We start from the raw sequence: 20213 nt of genomic DNA on the forward strand, positions 1-20213 counted from the left end.
ACTGTAATGCTCAAGAAACCAGTTTGAGCTGATTTGAGTTTTCTGACACGGTGCATTATCCTGCTAGAAGGAGCCACCAGAAGACGGGAACACTCTGGGCATAAAGGGATGGATGTGGTCAGTAACAAAACTGTGTGTTAACAAAATATCCCATGAACCTGAACTGTTGATACAAGCCAGGCTAGATCCACGCTTTTGTGTTATTTATACCAAATTCTGATCCAACCATCTAAATGTTGCTGCAAAAATCTCATCAGACCAGGCAACATTTTCCCAGTCTTCTGTTTTCCAATTTTGATGAGCCTGTGTGAAATGTAGCCTCAGTTTCCTGCTCTTAGATGACAGGAGCAGCACCCAGTGTTGTCTTCTGCTGTTGCTGTAACACATCTGCTTCAAGATTCAACCTGTCCTGATCTTCTGCATACATTTGCTGTAACAAGTGGTTATTTGAGTTACTGTTGTTTTTTATCTCAAAGCAGTCTGGCTATTCTTCTCTGACTTCTGACATCAGCAATGCATTTTGGGAACTGCCGCTCTGTGGATTTTGTCTGGCTAAATGGCTAAATGTATTGCTTGCTTCTGTGTGATAGGCATGAACAAACAGTGAACAGGTGCAGCTAACTAACCAGTATGGAGATTAAGGGCAATACTAAGGCCCAACACTGGGCTAATTAAAATGATTCCTCCAGCTTGACCTCTGGGGTAATCACTGATTTATTGTTTATGGGAACAGCAGTGTTTTTCTCTTGCAATGTTCATGTCTAGCTAAATAAGCTAGTTCCTAAACTAATGACCTTCCCATGAGCCTCTGCTGCACTTCCTGTTCATTGCTAATTAGCAAGCGGCATGCTACCATGCTAAGTGGCGTTTAGCTCAAACCACCCGTGTTTTCAAACACAGCCTTACAAAGGCTGCTAGCATGGCTCATTTTTTTAAGTATTGGTTACATTTTGTTGTTATTTCATTTCATTTTTATCACTTACATTACTTTAAATACATTTTGTATGCAAGTCATTTATTGTTTTAAAGAGTATAAAACTAACCAAACATGAAATCATTTTAAGTTTGAATCACTTCTGAATTAAATCCCTGTATGTGTGTGTGTGTGTGTCTGTGTGTGAGACACGGGGAATTCTTCCACACTATGGTGGCTCAGGACCGCGATCGGAGCCGAGGAGCTGACGGGCACGGAGGGCAGGGGGTTCGGACCCAGGTGCCAGGTGCAAGCGTCGGGGAGGACCGCGCCATCCTGCTGGGCTGCACCATGATGGCCTTCTCTGTGCTCATGTTCTTTGTAGTCGGCATCACAGTGATCAAACCCTTTGTTAACAGGTACACTCGGGAGTGTTGTCACGTTTCCAGGCTCAGTTACAAGTGCATCCCCTCACTGAAGGCTTGTTCTCCCCGTGTCTGTGTCGGTGATTCCAGGTGCTGCAGTTTTCTCAGACAGTCCAAAGACGTGTGTTAGGTGTGAATGCGAGTGTGAATGCTTGCCTGTCTCTCTGCGTGTTAGTCCTGAGATAGAGTGGTGACCTGTCTCTTGCCCTGTGACAGCTGGTGTATATTTTTCCTTCTGCTGAGGTTTCTTAGTCATTTTGAAAGATTTCTCAGCAACAAACTGATAAAAGGCACTTAAAAACACATGGCATTTGATTGTTGTTGCACCCTATTCTCCTGCAATAGAAGTTTTATTGGCATTCACCATCAGTTGTGTCACATAATCTCCTGTCAGAATAACAAAGCCGGTATAACAGGAATCACTGATGATGCTTATGCTCTGTATTCCTGCATGGAATTTTTATTCCAGTAGACAATGACCGACAGACCAATGACAGACGATGCTGAGCAAGTCTAAAGTGTCCATGTTCAGAATCTTAATTTAGCTCTTAACGTGCTAAATATTGGCTAATTGCACTAAACCACACAGACGAAGTAAGAAATTATAAAAACTTGGGCAGGAACCCTGCTCCTGTGGAAAAGTTGATGGGTCAGTCTATCCCACACTAATTTTGCTACTACAAATTGCAGTGGCAATCCTTTATGCAGCTGTTGTAATTAGTGCCATTGAGGTGTGCATGTGAATTCTGTAAGTTTGAAGGTTGAAGGCTTCTCTGAACTTTCCCTGCTGGTTGTCTTCCAGTGGCTGGGATGATGGTAATGCCAGCTGCGTGCTGCAGAAGAGTGAGATACTGGAGGAGTGGGTGGACTGCAGAGGTGTGAGCACAGTGCCGTGCCTCAAGGCGACGGTGACGGTTTACTTCAATGGCTCCACCGAGGAGGCCGTGCTCCACTTAAATGAGGATTCTGTTCTCCTCGCGACCGAGGTGTGGATTTAAAACACAAAATTCCAGGTTTTAGGATTAGTTAAATGAACTGCCCGGGAGGAGGACATCAGCTCTGGAGCATTAAATGTGAACATTAGGTCTTTATATCTATATAGCACAGCATGTAAGATTACTTTGTTTAGTAATTCTTAATTTTAATTCTCAGGTGTTTTATTATCCATCTAAGCATGGACCTGGGAACGCATGCGAGAAAGCGATGAAGGCTGAACTAGCTGACAGGATGGAAAAGCAGCAGCACTTTTAATGCCTGTGCCCTTGTGAATAAGCCAGTAGATATTATTAAGAGATGCTCTCACACCGCACTTCTGCTCCATTCAGAGAGATGCTATGAAGTATTTCTCGGCACCGGTGCAGAAAATGGAGGCTTGAAAATTTTCTTTGCTTTTTTTAACAGACACCAAAAAAAAGACCCTTGCAGCTTGTCGCACTGATTGCAATCAGTCCTGCCAACTGTAAGGGGCAGGTCACTTGATAAAAAATTACACTTGAATCTTCTCTTTTTCTCTCTCAGTGTTTCTACATGCCCAAATGCCAAATGGACAGAAAAGCACTTCAGGATCAAGTCCAGAAAGTGAACAGCAGCCTGGACAGTCTGCTCGGGAACAACACCGCATGTTTAACTGATCAGACGAGGTACCCCAACCACGCCATCTTACACAGGAAGTACACTTTGCAGATGGTCCTATTTGCACTGCTGTGGCCCTGTATACTGCTGGGCGGTGGAGCTCTGCTGGTGGGCCTTGTGAAACTGACTCAGTGTCTAGCCCATCTGTCCACAGAGGTGATCAGCGAAGCTGCAGGGGGCCGGCTGACTTCAAGATACACTCAGGGCAAACTGTACAGGCTGCTCCGTAGGTCCAGCGCACAGTCTCCCTCATGACATGTCCAGAGCTTAAGCTGTAATATGCCAAAAAATGCCATTTTTGTAAGCCTTTTAACTGGTACATAATGTTATCTAGTGTTGATTTGTAAAAGGTTAGTCAAAGTAAAATGTTGGTCTGAAGTGTGAGAATTGAAAATCTATACAGTTTTCGCCTCCTTCTTATTAAAAAGTGCCTTCCTCTGTTATTAAATAGACACTGATGTCCAAATGATGGCAGAAAGAAGCAAAGTCTGCCTGAACAGCCACACAATTCATGATGTTTCACACTCAGTCAGCACCAATTAGTACCTCTCATGTTTAATTAGGCATATATTCAATATTTGTTAAGTGTCGAGCAGGTAGCGCTCCAACTTGCTCGGGCCGGGGATCACTTACAGGAGAGAAGCATTCCAATGCTCTCCTGGTAATCCAAACACTGATTTACCCAGCCTGGGCTCTGGGTCGCTGACTGATGCTTTTTAATGTTTTCCAGATAGCAAGCTGGCTAATAAGTCAGTTTATGAGGGATGATTATTAGCACCCTGAGAGAAGTGAGGAAATTCATGACAGATTGATGTGATGTGTCACAGTTGGATGAGAGTTTCTATTGGTCCAATGATAATATGCGAGGGAGTACTGGACACAATATATTTAGAATAATAACAGACTCTGCTTGAATGTCTTTGCATGATTCATGGTTAAAAATAATTTTCATCTTGGAGTTTTGTGTAAAACTCTCAATCCACTTCCCATGTCCTTATATTTCACTTCAAAGGATCCAGACTCTCTTGTTATTTTTAAAGTGCTTTTGAGCGATAGATCTACAGGTTTTTTGAAGGTTTTTCACAGTATCCTTTTTGGACACTTATTGTTCTTCATTCATTTTCAGTGCAATCCTTGAATAACTGAACATGTCCAGAGGATTCTTTTCTTTGTTTGGTATTTGTTTTTAAGCCACTTAACACTGACCTATGAATCATTCAAGCATAAAAAAGCAACTAACCCAACGGATGAACCAGTGTTGTGTCTACATGCAACAGACAACTTGACAAAGACAATTTTAAATTGTATCTTTTGGCACTTTGTTAACTTGTACCCATTTGCTTAGATGAAAAATTCTATGAAAGATGTATAAAATACCAGAGACAAACATCAAGTAGTATTTTTACACCAACAAGGTGATTCCCAAAGCGCCAGTAGCAGAAAACATGACCTAACTCAGCATGGTGTGCAGTGTGCCCTTAAAAAACCATCTATAGCAGATGAACCGTATCTGAAAGTCATGTCTGTAAGAGATAATATCCAGAAAAGATCTGACACAGGACCTGAGAGATACATGTGGCACTACTGTTCACTGAAGCCTAATAAGAAATGACCTAAGTGGAAGGGTGGGTGTTAAGATGCCTCTGTTAATGAAAGGACTGGACTTAAAATCAGTTGCAATGGAAATTTTTTGTTAAAATCATTGTCAGTATGTATGGAGGAGTTGAGGAGAGAGTGGGTGTCTGCAGCCTTCTGTAAAACACGGTGGAGGCTGTGTCATGGTTTGGGGCAGCATTTCAGCCACTGGTGTTGGTGATATCAACAAAATTTGTAGAACAGATCAGCATGATTGATCCCAAACACACTGCCAATGCATAGAAAAATGCATAATGTAACACTACTGCTCCCTAGATCCCAGACCTCAGCATTACTGAAGCAGTGTGGGATCATCTTAACAGAGGACAAAAATCAGTCAACATCCAAAGATACGCTTTGAATGTCCTTCAAGAAGCCTGGAGAACTATTCCTGAAGACTACTTAAAAAAAATGACTGTTATGAACGTTAGATAATGTAAATGGGACTCATTTCACAAGTGTGCCATATTGCACAGACCCTTTTAATAAGTTTATTTTTTGTATTTTTCTATGAAAACCTTTATAATACTTCTCTTCAAAGCTTTGGCTCACTGTGTAAATATTATTTTGGGGTTTTATTTTGTAAGCATGGCAATGGAAAAGTGGCTTGTAAATTACCTAAATGTTTAAACAAGTAAAATAAACTGCCAGACCTATTCACGAGGAGAAATGCTTTTATTCAACAGCACAATAAATGAATGCATACAGACACGGTGATATGAGGATGACTAAAAACAAGTATTTGAGGTGTTTTTTTATGACATATACAGGTGGAAAGATAACTAGCATGGGTCTGGATCATTTTAAAACATGCAGGGTAGTTTCTTTGTACGCGTTGTGCTTAGAGACTTCCACTCTGGGCAAAAATTCCCTCCACTTGATGTGAAAATGGTACTCCGACTGCAGCACCAAGTCCTTGTCCTTCAGTCACATCCTTTCGATGACAAGAGGCTGTTTGCTGGATTTTGCGTGAGGATGGTGAATGTTACATGTGACTCCTCCTCCTTTTTTTACATTTTTTTTTTTTTGCCTTTTTCCTGGTTAGCCGTTACTCATGAGATTGCTTACATTTAAAAAATACAAAAATATATTACCTCTGTAGTTATTCAAGGAAAGCATTTGCACATGTTGTATCAGTATCTGTTAACTTCACTGTGACTTTGTTGTACCTCAAACAAGTAACAAGGTCATTTCTATACATGAAATTCAAGTAGACAACATCAGGTTGAAAGAAAAAAAAAAAAAGGTAGATAGTCATGCATAATGCAGTGTGAGAAACAAAACCAGTACAAAGGGAAAGAGCGTGGTTTAGATAGGTCTTCTATAAAGTATATGTGAGGGTTAGTTCTGTCAGTTCGGGTCCGGCCCACCGCTCTGTATCCCGTACAGAAGCGCGTGCATGTCAGTCGACACAGTTTCCTGAGCAGTTTTAAGTCCTCGCTCAAACTTCGCTTACTTTAACAGACTTAAAGTTTCCAGGAAACCGCCCTGTTAGGCATCACTTTAGTAAAGCTACAACACTTATGGACGTCTTGCGTACGAGAGTCTGTGCGGCGATAACGCCGGCCACGCTTCCACGCACAGGGCAACAATCACAGATATGGAAGAAGACACTTGGAAGGTTTCAAAAATATAACTTCGGAAACTTTTCTTTCTTTGCTCTCTGTGATTGAGCAAGGAGAGCAAAAAAGTTGTTTTTTTTGTTTGTTTTTTTAAACACATGGCTTAGACCGAAGCTCCAAAGTTTCTCAAGGACAAGTACAAGGCAGGGTCCAGAGGTGGTTCGCACAGCTCTTTCTGCTGGGAAGTAGACGATACTGTTACATGGCAACTTAGTGAGTTTTTTGTTTCCTTCTTCCATGCACTTTCTATACAAAGTCCACCGACGGTTCTCTGTGCGAGCACGCCAGGGGGAAGATGCGCTTCCCTCTGTGCCCGACATCAGTATACAGTACATGTTATAGGATCATGACTTGCATAGAGTAACTGCACAGCACACGAAATGAACACCACACATCCTTTGTTTCCCGCCCGTGTTAGCTAAACAACAATAAAACCACCAAACAGGGAAAAACTAGGGATGCGCTGATACATTGGTCGGTTATCGAGCCCGACGTTTATCGACGTTTATGTGTCGTCCAACATGAATTTGGTGCTGGCTAAATGTTCCGAGACTCTGTGATGAGGATGACCTTAAAAAATGTTTTTTCTAACTAACGTATTGAACAAAAACTTTGTTTTCCTGGAACAAACTGGGGCGATACAAAAACAAACTAAAAGAGGGGGGAAAAAGCTTTCGGCCAAATTCATATTTTGGTGCATCCCAAAAGAAAAACAAAGAAAAAGAAAGACAAACCCTAACCAGCTGGTCATCAGAAAGTTTTTCTCGGGTCCATGTGCACTGAATAGATGACACATTTGTGCCTCTACATGTGACACAAACTAATACTGACAGACAAGAAAAAACAAATACTGCAGACATCAGTGCTAACAGTACACACAAGACTTGGAATAGTAGTGATTATTTGGGGGTTTTTGTTTGTTTTTAACAATAAGACTGCTGACTAGTGGAGTTATGTATGTAGTACTTTGGCTCAGTAGAGAATAGATTCAAAAAGGAATATGTGCACCAAATGCATACAAGTATATGGATATACTGCTGTACAAAAAGTCACTTATATGACAGGACATGATTTGTACACTGGTAGGTTACAAATAGGTCATCATTGCAATTTCTTCAAATAGTGTTAAATGCTTAGTTGAGGTTTTTCCCAAAAAACTTTGAGGTTTGTTCAGTGTTTACATAATCTTATTGGAAAATTCTGAGAGTACCTGGCAGGTGAGCTGCCCGGCTGCAACAACAGCCCCATCTTCACCCCGCCCCGCCTTCATCAGTTCAAAAATAGGTAGTTGAAATAATTCGATTTCAATCTCTCTTTATAAAAAGCTAGCTGTGCTCATCGTGTATCACTTCATGAAGTTCCTCTCTTAATGTTGATGGTTGTAGAAGCTTTGAAAATAAAAAGATAGAGAAAATGTAACCTGTCTATACTTGGTTCACATAAAGGCCAATGCTGTCCAGGTCCACGCTAGCTGAGCTCCTATGAAGACAACAGGTGAAATTTAACTCCACCTTCTTAAGTTCATAATGCAGGGAGAGAAATTTCAGACACCTGTAAGGAACGGAGCATTTAGGCATTTCTTCTGAGCGTGCTCGTTTTGAGTCGCGCTGGCAGGCAAAGTTTCAGAGTCAAGCACTGGCAGAAATATTCACCAGGCCTTAGTGTGTTAGGGGAAACAACTTGCTTATTTTTTACTGTTCTTGTGGTTCTTCGTGTCCTGCTGCTGCCACCATTCTTTCCTCAGTTCATGGCATGCTGGCGAATCGTGTGGAAGATCCAGTCCATCTTGGTAGTCCAGCCGCCGTGGTGAGCGTCGTTCATCTGCTTCATGAAGTAGTCGAGGGCCTCCTGCTCCGACTTGTCCAGGGCCAGGGTCTTCCTGATGTAAGCGATGTCGTCGAACGACTGCAGCTCAGGCATTCCCGAGCCCAGCATCATGGAGAAGAGGTTGATGAAGAGGTTGGCGTGCTGCCGGATTGCCAGGTACGCTTTGTAGCACATCTCCTGGAATCTGACGAGGGAAGCAAAACGAGCAGGGTCAAGTTCTGCAATAAAACCTTGGTTGGTAACTGAAATGAGGCTGCTGCTATTTTAAATCCAGCGCTGTGTGCAGTAAAAGACAACAGAAAAATCATCAACATTCTTACGTTTGAAGTCCAAGACCTCAATTGGAACCTATACACACTGTGATTGGCTGTGTCCGAAAATTCAATCCCATTGGCTAGACATTTTTGCAGGAGATGCAAAAGATACTGGGAGAGTCTTCGAACATGGACCCTTTATCTCTTTCGGGACATCCAAGTCAGAACAATATTGCGGACATCAGCTTGATTAGACTACATGACATGAAATATATTTCCACGTCTTGGATAAATGACAAACCTGATCCAAAATTCCTATGGAAAATTTGACCTGCTTGCGTCATTCCTCCAGGAAACAGTTTATGAGAATCTGAGCTCCAGATCTTTGTTTCACAAACTCTTCAGTCACTTCGGTGCTCTCAGATCTCATCAATGACAGAAAACCTTTGGTGTGTGTTTACAATAAGATCACTAGTGGCCACATCTGTCACGACTTGATTGTCTGATCTTTTGTTTTGTCTTCGCTACAAGCCTGTGCTGCCTACCATTTGATTTATATTCATTTACTTCTTCCGTTTCTCTCCTAACACCCTCAGATTTTTATTTTTACACAGACTAGTTGCTGTGCGGAGTCATTTGTTGTAACAAAAAAATTTAAGAAGAAGAAAATTTAAGAATTTAAGAGATGACTCAAAAAAGCACCTCATCCATCCTTTCAGCGTCACTGTGGGTGAAGCATTACCTTTCAAACTCCCTCGTTTTGGTGCACTCTTGCGTTCCTTTGCTAATAACAATCAAAAAGTCCTGCGTGAGCACAAAGGGGACGCGCTCCCTCTTGTACCCAAACTTCTTCTTTTTGTGGTCAAGGAAGTGACCAAAGTCTATGTGGAACAGCTGTGAACACAGAAAATATGACACATTAAATTATAAATTATAAATAAAGGATAAAATCTAAAGTATAGAGATGAAGTTTAACACAGAAAGAGAAGCAGCTTTAATCATTACCTGCCCGTCATCTTTAACCATGATGTTGCTATTGTGCCTATCCCCTATGCCCAGGATAAATGTAGCTACACAGTAGCCTGCGCACGACCGTGTGAACAGATCGATGGCCTGGTCGTACCTGACACGTCAAAACAAAAGCAAAATCATTTGAGGCAGTTCGGGAAATCTATGCAGATGTCGGCACAAAGGAAGTAGAAAAGGAAAGAAAAAAGGCTTGACATTAATAATTAACATTAATTAACATCTCTACTGAGCTCACTCACATCTCTCCCTTGTTCTTATCCTTGAGCCACTGATGTAAAGTGTGGCTGTTGAACTGCAGCGCCCCCTTTAGGCCTCCTTTACACTGGATCTGCATGATGGTGTGAGAGTTCCTCACCACCTCGATCAAACCCACGCAGTCGCCGATAGACAAACAGCCATAGGGCAGCATCCTGGAAGAGGAAGCGTAGAAAACATGAGATGCAAGGCGAAAAAAAATATATATCAAGACAGCACTGATGGACTTTATATTAAATGACGTGAGGTGGCTGGCAGGGTCTGCCAGCTCATCTGCATTCAAGTATGGCTCGCAGAACATGAAAGGTCCGGTGCCTGTTAATGGGTACCTGCATCCCTGCTGTCATGACGAAGTGAGGAGCCTACCTGAGATCAAGGCCTTGGTTCTGCCAGATGTTCTCCATTATCCTAATGATCTGTAGCGTCAGCATGTCCTGCCTCAGATCTGCAGAGGCAAAGAGAGACAAGGAGGTGGATAACGGTGAGGTGAATATGAGCTGCTGAGCTGCTTTGATCAACTCCATGATGCATTATGGAGCAGAGCTTTCAAAGTCACGTTGGTCACAGACGCTGCAGCGAAAAAGCACAAGCTGCTGCCGTGAAGCGGGGGTCAAATACGAGCACTGCTCCTCTGACTTCTGCGTTAAGAGCGCAGTTATAGTTGTATTTATGTAGCATGAAACGACGCAGCGCAGGCTGAACTGTGCGCATGCTCGGCAGGTCTGTGTGTGTGTGCTGAGAGTGTGAGCGCTGAGGAGAGGACAGACAGGCGGAGGTGGAGGCAGAACTCACCATCTCCATTTTTGAAGATGATTTCATTGTTCTGAAAGAGCAGCTCCGACATCATATCTGGGTTTTCCCAGTTAAGCCACAGAGGTCTCTTTGCTGACGACATCATCCTGCATTCCTCCAGGCTAAAGTAAAGACATGGATATGTTTTAGCAGGAAAAATACACATACATGTATATAAAAAGAAAGGAGGAAAGCCCTCTGTAATTATGGTTGTGCTCATCACAGCAATGGAGCTCTACAGTTCATAATGGTCCTAATGTGCTTGGTATGAACAAACTGTTCAGCTTTTATTACATCTGGTAATACTTAAAGCCTCAGAGAGGAGAGGGCGAAAGCATCACCTGCAGGGGGAATAAAAATTAAATGCCAACCATTTGAGAGGACTGCGTTAGATAAGAGTGCTGAAGTACCGGAGGTTTCCCAGCTGATGTGCCGGATTCAGCGGAGAGGTGAAGCTTTGCAGTGCATCCATGTAGTCAGGTCTTTTCATCTGCTCCACCAGAAACTTCATTTGAACCTTAGAGGGGATTAAACAAATGTGACAGTTAGTTTCCTCAGGTGCTGAGCAACTGGAGAAACGGGCTGGCCTAAGTGCATATGGAGCAACCAAAGTCAACTTTCTGCTGCTACTCTTCAGCAAAATCTCTCACAATGAGGTAATGCTCCTTCACTGGGGGCTTTCAGGCAATGACATACACCCTCTGGTGGCCATGCTGAACCATCTAAGAAGCACCAGGTAGATTTAGATTTAGATTGGATGGGCACTGGGCATTTCATACTGGTTTACTACATGACCAACACATCTGCTGAGCCATCTAAGCTAACCACTGTGACTGGCATACTAACTAGCAGCAAAACATTCTTATAGCCTGTAGCTATATATTAAGTACACTAACTACTAAGGACTACCAACCTTAGGTTCCATATCTACCTGGAACTAGTACTATAAGGATAAGAGACTGATTATTCTCATTTCAATGAAATATTTTCATTTGACTCTTCTGGGTTAGCTCTGCATGAGTCACAGTTTAAAATATTCCTTGTTTATTTCATGCTGAGCCTTTGTGGAGTCCCTCAGGTCATCCTCAGTCTTAAACGAGGAGGTTGTTGATTAAGTTCAGCATCCCTTCTTCTGATTGGCTTCTCCTCACAAACAGAAAATTGGAACAGCAGGTGGGTGGGGCTTCTGTTATCTGTGTTTCTGAGATGATTGAGGTTTTTCACTCTTACTGATGTCATAAAGACCCAAAAGCAAAAAAAAAAATAATGCACTGAGTGAATACGAAAAGCTTTTTAAAAAAAATGAAATATCTTATGCCAGTGTGGCTGAAACATATTTTACTGCGAGCAATTAAGAGGGAAAAAAAGAGAGAAAAAGCAAAGCTCCAAATTCTATCACTGCACTCTAATGTGGTGTCCCTGCGGCCAGGCCGGTCCAGATGTTGTCAAGATTAAACCAAACGATTCAGTGGATCACATTCAAAACAGCTGCCAGCTGTCAGATTACCTTCTGAGCCTCATCTTTTTTCTCCTGTTTGAGGAGGTCAGTGAGATTGATGAGCTTCTCCATGGCCTCCACCTGTCTGCTCAAGTGCTTCAGATACATGCCACAGGCCCGGCAGTAGGACTCCAGGAGCAGACCAAACCGCTGGCTCACTGTCTTGTTGTGCATCTCTGACCTTCACGCATAAAAACAAGGAAAGAAAAAAAATTTAAGAGGTTCTGTCCCAAAGAAAAAACGCTCTGCCTCCCTGGAAATCCTAAAACATAAACCAATGTGAGGTATCTTCAAAGTATGTTTTTTAAATTCATCCGTACCCGAGGCCAAACACTAAAACAAGACTTTAACCTTTCGCTTACAAACATTTCCAACTTCCTGAAAGAAAATCCTTTTAAATAAACTCACTTTAAATGCCAGAAGAAGAAATGTCCTATCCTCTGATTGGTTAACGCCTTTTTCAGCAGGAACCGTGCGAGTGGGTTATCAAGGTACTGCTCGTACTTCAGAACCTAAGACACGGGCACAGAGAAAAATATAGAAAATACCTTCAGTCCATCAAGCAAAACATGTGACTCATCAGCAAAACATGCCAGAATGAAAATGGCTCACGCGGCTTATTTTGATCTAAACACACCTGAACCAGCTGAATGAGATATTGGGAGAGTTTGTCATCAGTTAGGTATTTCTCAAGGCACTTCACAGCAAACTCTCTGACCATAGGATCGGGGAAGTTGCAATCCAACAACTCCATGGCTTGTTCTGGTTTGATAGCAGGCCAGTCCTTTAGAAGGCAATACATCTGAAATGAGAAAAGGGCAGCTAAATACAGAAAACAGATTTTAAACAACCCTGTAATACACAGCTGTTTTCACAGACTTTGTCTTTGAAGACTTAAGTATAAGGACTATGAGAAGTTGCCCCTTCATACATGTTGCAGACAACAGATTCTCTGTGTCAGATTTGTATTCTCACCACTGGAAAGTTCTATAGATTTAGGTGTGTAGTGTTCCCTAGGTAGCTGCTGAAGGAGGCAGGACACATTACACTCACTCACTCCCCGTGAAATCTCCAGCCTGCCTGCTCTATTCTCACACTGGCTCAATCTGACATCACACAGACTTTGTACTAGGGAGCTGGCAGGGTGAAGACTGCTCGAGTTCAATCCATCTGAGTATGACATTTGGGTTCTCGCATCGAGCCCTGCTGGGTAATGTCTAGCAAAGTCACCGTTGTGGCTCATGTGCAAAAACAGATCGAGAACATGAGTAAGCATGTTCTATCACTGGTAAAAAGTAATATCAAGGTGTGTCAGCTGTAGAAACCCTGCACTCACCTGTGCAACCTCATCTCTGGAGTTCCACTTCACAGCCAGGAGGATCTTGGGAAGGATCTCTGGCATATTGATGCAGTCATGTCTAAAATAAAATTGGTAACAAAACAAATAAGTCATAATTTTTTGCATGATCATCCCCAATGCATTAAAGATTTCTGGGTACAAATCTAGCAGCTCTGATAACCAGGTCTTTATGTTCATAAATATAGCACTTTTCCACTAGTACCTACTTGGCTTGGCTCGATTTAGTCTTTAGGGTTTTACCCTGGTGGTGTATTTTAGTGCCTACTCTTCTGGGGATCCATGAGAACTGAGTCAATGTGAAAATGTGACATCAACAGGCTGCATGCCACTGATTAGCTGGACAGTGGCGCTGTGAGAGCCGGCAATGGCTACACAAAAAACAAAAGCGTGCTCCCCGAGTCTGAGAAAAAGCCATGCACTGAGCAGCAGGTGTACCATCTCCTCTACATCTTTCATTGTTGTGTTCCATTTGTGTTACATACCGCTGATGCCGGCCACATCGACCCCGCTCACATTAGGCACTATTCAATTGTAATGGAAAAAGACTGAAGCAGAGTAAAGACGAGTCGACCCGAGTGGGTACTAGTGGAAAAGAAGCTATAGATCCTGCGCACACCCTCAAACGCCCTTTATAAAAGCATACCACCACACATCATTACCTGTGTCTCCACAGGAAGTCCTTCTCCTGCTCAGTGATTTCAGAAAGTGGGTCTCTGTTACACACTTGCCGTAGCTGCTCATTGTCGCTGTCAGTCAGGGGGTTGTCCCGTGCCAGTCTGTTACTCTATGACACCAAAATAACACAGTTTAGCAAAACAAACCAAGGAGGTCAGAGTCGGGTCTAGAGCCACTTGTCATATAACAGCGGGATGATTATTCTCATTTCCAGCTCCACATTTTCAGTCACATTTGCTATAGTGACTCTGCATGATTCACAGTTCAAAATAGTCTAAGTTTATCTTGTACTGAGCCTTGGTGCAGCCCATTGGTTCATCCTCTGTCTAAAACGAGCCGTTTCAGCTCCTCTCCCTTTAAGGAAAACCTCTCTTCTGATTGGCTGTACCTGACTGAGTCCCTGAGATGACATTATTAGGGATATCCACTCTCAATCACATCACAGAGCCAAGAGGTGAGAAAATGACCTCATTATTAGAAACGCCCATGTTTAACAGAAAGATGAACCTTATAGGCCCCCATACTTTCTGTGTGGGGTGCACATGAACTATGATGTGGCAGCTCTTCAACGAAAATCACATCGGATAATGTGTTGATGTATCTGACCAGCAAAGCAAAACAGAAACCAACAAACACATCTTTACTCTTACCAAACCAGTGTGGCAGTAATTAAAGCCAAGCTCTCTGGATATGTTCCAGTTTGCGTGATCCTCAATGGTAGACATATCAGGAAACTTGACAGGGGAGCTGTAATGGTCAAACTCCAGCTCCAGACATGGGGTTTCCTGTATGTTTAGAAAACGGTAAAGAGGGGAAAAGGTCATTCAAGGTGTTTATTGTAATCAAATTAAGGCGCCCGTGTCAATGAGTAATTAATTAATTGGGATAAGGAGCTTGGTTGCTTAAATCGAGCAGCTTAAGCAGCAGCTGCTGCATTACTGAAACTGTACAAGGTGTCGCCAGCTTTGCTATAACTGGGTCACGGGGCTTAAAAGTTATTATTATGCATAATGCGTGTATGTGAAAAGCTTCAAATGCTGGCAAAAACTCAAGTGTTTATAAACTGCATCCTGATCCATTCGGGTTTATGCAAATTAAAGATATAATGCTACTATTATCAACATTTTTGTATATACAGAGCAGAGAAACATTGGAAGTACAAACAGCGAAGAAAGTTTTGCCACTTGCCTTGTTAGGGTTGGAGCCCGTGACACCGATAGGGTTAAGCAGGTCTTCCAGGCCATGTGGGACAGGCCACAGGTTGAGAGCCATCTTCCCTGCTACTAGTGTGTGGGTGTAGTCAAACAGGTTAATGTTACCCCAGGCGAGGGGACAGTGCTCCTACAGGAAACAAGTAAAAAGGATCCATGTGAAAATCATCAGCAAGGCAACAGCTGGTGGATACGGAGCAGACAGGTGCAGTGGAATAAAAACAAACAGGGAAGTTGGTGATAATAAAGTAAGAACAGGTAAGACGATAATAAAATGTCCAAAGTACATGTGCGTCATTGGTTTGGCTGATCATAACTGTTAATAGAAACATGGTTTTTAACTAAAAAAAAAAACACAGGAAGAGAAAAAAAAAGAGCTGCAGTAGGCAGACTGCACAGCTCCAACTCCTGCCCTGCTCCTGTATGGAAATCCATTTAAACCACGCGCACCATGAAACTTAATCGCATCTGCTGCCGGTCTGCTGGGAAAAGGGCCAATTACTGATTGACTTCTTAATTAAAACCATGCTAGTTTGTTTGGCTGTAGGGCAGATACACCACTTGCGCTTTTGATACATTTCTGACAGAATAATTTCTCCAGGAGTGCTTGCTGTAATATTAAAACACACTTGTTGGCCAAAATCAACAAGGTGTTAAATCTTGGCCTCTTTCACCCCGGAAGGGGAAAAAAAACAAAACAACCACTCTGTGGCTAATGAGATGGTGCAAGAAAAGTACAATAGCTAAGATTAATGTGCTTCATTTCTGTTGCACCAAATTCAATGGAGGTGCAGAGAATAATTTTGAGAACAGTTTCGATAACATCTGTGGCACTGATTGGTTTATATTAGGCTGTTATTCACTCTCCATATTAAAGGTTTGATTCGAGAGAAGCAAAGACCATTTTTGCGGATATTTTTCAAACCTTGTAAGTCACACGATGAGACACGGATAGAATAAACCAGTTGAGTTCGATGCATGTGGTTGCGTGATTGACAATGCCTGCTGAATCACAGGCTATGACACACCAACGCAACATCTACGCTATTTCTTTCTCTGCTGCACCCTCCTTGGCACAGACATAATAATAGTTAAAGAGCATGTCATATTAAAAGATCAGCTACATTTTTTTCTTGGTTGGCATCCCAAACACTTTGTTTGGCACATTTTACTTCCATCTATTCCGTTTGTGTTTTTTAACAAGTGCCCGTGTCGAGTAGATCGGGGCATGAGTTGTAGTTGCATTCCAGTCGGCTGACTGATGAACACAGGTCCTAGAAGCAGTTGATGAAAGATCTTTAATTTCTAACAATGCCTCACTGTCAATGACCATCTTTGGCTACAGGACCATTATAAGGGCCAACTTCACTCACTGTGCCGTGACAAAAGTTTCGCAACCTATGACTGATTAAATTTAGGGATTTTTTTTTTTTAAATATGCAAATTTTACAACAATACCTTGAAGATTTTAATATAAAATTTTGACATTTCAGTGCTAACCTCTTTAGCTCCCTTCCTTCCTTTGACAGAGCAAATGGAGAGGCAGAGTCGGGCAGCTCGAGGGACTTCTGGAATGTACATGTCGTAAGTCAGCCACTCGTTCCACCTGCAATAAACAAGAACATAACCACAGATACGAATCAGTCACATTGTTGCCACAAAGCTCAGTAAAATCTTAGAGTACGAAACACTTTGATGCACAACCTGGGGTTTGAGCACGGCACACGTAGAGTGTTGACATTGTCGCACAGCTGCTCTCCACCATGGTATATCCCGGTCCTGACGTAGATCTAGATCAGCAACAAAGCAAAAGATTTATAAAGTAATCTAAGCGATAAAGATTTCTTTCAGCACATTTCTGACTGAGAAAGACGGCGAGACGCTGTGCAACATCTTTTAATAATCTCCAAGCTACTAAGATGGAATATTACAGTCAGAATGAATTTTACTCAAATGAGAAACAACGCAGATGAGCTTTAAAGAAAAACAAGATGACAACAATGTACTGCAGTTGTACCTTGTCAATGTCTCTGATGTTGACATTGACATAAGTGGCGCACAGTATCTTAATCCTTAGCGTTCCGTTGATAGTCCACAGATTCTTGGTGGCCGTTTCCCCATTCATGTAGGGTGTTGCTGTGGATATTCGCCTTGCGTATGACGGCATGGTGAAGAACTCCATGGGCAGTTGGGAATACAGGCTGTCTTTGGACATTAGCATCAGGTTAGGCATTCTTCCCAGCATGATACAGCTGCGCACGTACTGTTGAGGACAGATAGAAGTGACATTTTGAAGTAGATGCGATTGTGACATTTTGACGCTGCTCGTGTCATTTTGACATTTTGAAGCCATTCGTACACATCTGGGCCTATCAAAATGTAAATTCCAAGAATTTATAATTGCAGCTCGGCAATAACTGACGCACTCAGCACTTGTACTTGTGTGATGTGTGTGGGACTTTTCTCGAACGTGCACACTTGACTGGCCGAACATTTCCTCAGAAATTTAATTTCATGCCCTAAGTGTCGAACACATTTGTGTTGGATGATAATTTGATGTGAGGTGGATCTGTCTCTCCCCCTCTAAGTACAATAGAATCAGCTGCAGCTAAGCTAAGATTTAATTAGATTACCTTGTACTGACTCAGAGGGTATTTCTCCAGTAAGTACTCATCACAGCCGCAGACTTTGAGGATGTACTTTCCCTGATACTCCTGCACACACATCTTTAACTGCTCCTGGGAGAGCAGCATGCTGCGCGTCTTCTTCCGAATGGCTTCTGCAATCACTTGCTCTGGTACATAATCATGATTGATCTTCAGGGTGTACTTCTGTTTGTCATTGGTGGGCGAAACAATGACCCAAATGACCACAATGATTTGACCTGAGGGAAATAAAGTAACAGATCAAGCAGGGGGCAAAAGCATGGGCAAAACAGTTCCAGCACAGTGCTGCTCACCTCGGAGTAAAATGCCTCACCTTTGTCTAGCTTGCTATAGATGTGCCTGGGAAGCTCTGCTGAGGATTCAACATTGGGAGGGTAGACGTACAATGCTCTGCTGTGGGGTCCGTTGCTGTCTCTGAGGTCCACGGCTTCTTTGCAAACATTTAAAATGTTCCTTCTGAAGTCCTGCACCTCAGGGTCTTTCACCAAATCAAACTCACATATGGGCATACCAATAGCAAAACCTGAAAGGGAAAAAAGCAATTGCGTTTTGTTATTATGTATTAAAAATGAGAGCCATCGACAACACAATACAGTGTATATAACACACAGTATAACCAAATAAATACGGGCTGTTTTTAACTGCACAGTAAGTCAGGAACTGTACCTATCTCTCTGTTGAGAATTTTCTCTTCTCTGTTGCCTACTGGCTCAATAACCTTGAGGAAGGCCTGGAAAAGCCTAAGATCACACAACCTCCTGGTCTCATCATAAAACTCCTCCCGCTCTGCTTCCTGGGTGACACTGACAAAGATGTAGGAGCTCTCCTCCTGCAGCAGATGGTAGAGAGGGTACTTCCTGGCCTCTTTGAAAAGCTCATGCTTGACTGTAGTAAGTGTGGCCTCCCGGAGGCACTCCAACGTGAGAATCATGCCATTTGGCAGAAGGCAGTCCACTAGGATGCTGGGGGGCATCAAGTGCATCCCCCATAGTTCTCCCGATGATGGTCTGGGAGCCATGGCTGCGCCAGCAGATCCTCTCTATTCTGAGCCCGGTAATTACCAGATGAGCAATTTCGACCAACTAAGAAACAGAAAGAAGCAGAATTATATAAGAAGCTCTGCAAAACGCCTGTGGTAAATATTTGACTTCAGTGATGGCAGCTGCTTCTCAGTGACAGGATATACAAAAATATAACTATATCCAAGGGAGTTGGACACATCAAACTTTAACTGATTATGAAGAATTTTAGAAGAATTGCGAACAAAAATAATTGTAGAATACCTGTAGTGTCACTCTTTAGTATTTGTGTGCTACTTATATAACAGATGTTTCTTTGGTTCGGTTAGCACATGAGCGGCAGCACAACATATGCCAGCAACTTGACGTTACAAACTAATCCAATGATAACAAAAATTGTCAACTCATCAGATGCGCAAAATCGACCACATGTGTCAGCTGGTGTTGAATTAGCTCAAGTTAAAGTGGACAGAAATGAACTGATGCAGGGCTGTGGACTCAAAAGGTCTCCGAGAATCATGTAAACAAACTTGTTAGCTAGCAAAATTTCCCCACATATTGGTTTATCACGGCTAACACAGCTAAGCCTTTACATACACATTGACTGGTTGGATGTGTACTGCTGTCTGGTGGTTTAACTTTAGATAATGTTTCTTTAACGAGCTAGCTAGCCACGCTAGCCAAGTTCACCAAGAAGATCAATATCATATACAGTATGAAGACCTCTCCTCATGCACACGCTATTTTCACGCTGGCCCTAATGTAATTAAAGGGTACGAGTGAACAGTGTGTTGTGTGAGTAACTGGATAGCTTTATCGATCAGCAGTAAAACCAAACACTCTGCGAAAAACAAAACAACAACAAAAATAACATGTTAGGTCTACCTGTGTCAGCTAACGGCAACCGGTTAGCCGTAAAGCTAGTCGGACTGCTCAATCATTAGCCGCGGCTAGCTGAGTAAATTCCATCCGCTCGAGAACTCCCAAGCAGCCGCGCTACTTTAGTCCATCCGAAGATTGACACCGGGCGGTCGGGACAGTGCCGCTTTTCAGAAGGAAACACGTCCCTAGCTTCCACCAAGGTTGTCAATATTCTGTAGTGGAGTAAGTCTATGACACTTCTTGTTGTTCTTCATCGTGCCGTCCCGAAAATATACTGCACTGCTTGGTAACACGCTAGCTCCACACAGCTAGCCTGTTCGAGGGCTGCTAGCAGGCTCATCGTCTCGGACCGCCTTCCCACACTGACCGAGCTGGTGGAGGAGTTTGTCATGAGATAAGACTGGGGAATTCACGGGAAACCGCCTGCTCGCTGTTTTCTTCGATGGGAGATGAAATGTCTCCAAAGAAAAGCTATTAGATTGCACATGCAGAGGCCAAACCCTTTATAGAAACGCGAA

At 42.7% G+C, this 20213-nt stretch overlaps 2 protein-coding genes across 6 annotated transcripts; one reads left to right on the forward strand and one right to left on the reverse strand.

Annotated features, from left to right (window-relative positions):
- Window positions 1–50: 50 nt before the first annotated feature.
- On the forward strand, window positions 51–5263 carry LOC116320437 (calcium-activated potassium channel subunit beta-3). Of its 4 annotated transcripts, none has more exons than XM_039602177.1 (4): window positions 51–117; window positions 1157–1428; window positions 2141–2324; window positions 2857–5263. In XM_039602177.1, exons 1-4 carry the CDS (start codon window positions 109–111, stop codon window positions 3223–3225), a joined length of 834 nt encoding a protein of 277 aa, XP_039458111.1. In that variant the 5' UTR covers window positions 51–108; the 3' UTR covers window positions 3226–5263. The 4 variants fall into 4 exon arrangements, with proteins under 4 accessions (XP_039458111.1, XP_039458110.1, XP_039458109.1 ...); XM_039602176.1 differs by lacking the exon at window positions 51–117 and adding an exon at window positions 723–936 and having other exon boundaries at window positions 1123–1428; XM_039602175.1 differs by lacking the exon at window positions 51–117 and having other exon boundaries at window positions 724–1428.
- On the reverse strand, window positions 5262–20071 carry LOC116320408 (phosphatidylinositol 4,5-bisphosphate 3-kinase catalytic subunit alpha isoform). 2 transcript variants are annotated; one of them, XM_031740014.2, is made up of 21 exons: window positions 19699–20071; window positions 18461–18876; window positions 18108–18317; window positions 17762–18012; window positions 17146–17391; window positions 16833–16918; window positions 16629–16734; window positions 15106–15258; window positions 14568–14702; window positions 13902–14026; window positions 13219–13300; window positions 12520–12684; window positions 12291–12394; window positions 11892–12063; window positions 10795–10901; window positions 10385–10506; window positions 9959–10037; window positions 9577–9747; window positions 9314–9431; window positions 9051–9202; window positions 7968–8238 (listed from the first exon to the last, which is right to left on the reverse strand). In XM_031740014.2, exons 2-21 carry the CDS (start codon window positions 18810–18812, stop codon window positions 7968–7970), a joined length of 3207 nt encoding a protein of 1068 aa, XP_031595874.1. In that variant the 5' UTR covers window positions 18813–18876; window positions 19699–20071. The 2 variants fall into 2 exon arrangements, with proteins under 2 accessions (XP_039458106.1, XP_031595874.1); XM_039602172.1 differs by lacking the exon at window positions 19699–20071 and having other exon boundaries at window positions 5262–8238; window positions 18461–18812.
- Between the last annotated feature and the right edge of the window lie 142 nt (window positions 20072–20213).

Source organism: Oreochromis aureus, linkage group 18 (genome assembly GCF_013358895.1).
Source record: "Oreochromis aureus strain Israel breed Guangdong linkage group 18, ZZ_aureus, whole genome shotgun sequence".
Lineage (NCBI taxonomy): Eukaryota > Metazoa > Chordata > Actinopteri > Cichliformes > Cichlidae > Oreochromis > Oreochromis aureus.

Bases quoted from the DNA above. Each gene is read 5' to 3' on its own strand.
- LOC116320408 (XM_039602172.1), bottom strand. From the start codon at position 18,812: ATGGCTCCCAGACCATCATCGGGAGAACTATGGGGGATGCACTTGATG. The intron at 17,392-17,761 runs GTAATCTAATTA...TGTCCTCAACAG, and splicing joins ACCCTCTGAGTCAGTACAAG to TACGTGCGCAGCTGTATCAT. The intron at 15,259-16,628 runs GTTAGCACTGAA...TGTTTCCTGTAG, and splicing joins GAAGGAAGGGAGCTAAAGAG to GAGCACTGTCCCCTCGCCTG.
- LOC116320437 (XM_039602175.1), top strand. From the start codon at position 1,094: ATGTGTGTGTGTGTGTGTCTGTGTGTGAGACACGGGGAATTCTTCCAC. The intron at 1,429-2,140 runs GTGCTGCAGTTT...GTTGTCTTCCAG, and splicing joins GTCTGTGTCGGTGATTCCAG to TGGCTGGGATGATGGTAATG. The intron at 2,325-2,856 runs GTGTGGATTTAA...TTTCTCTCTCAG, and splicing joins CTGTTCTCCTCGCGACCGAG to TGTTTCTACATGCCCAAATG.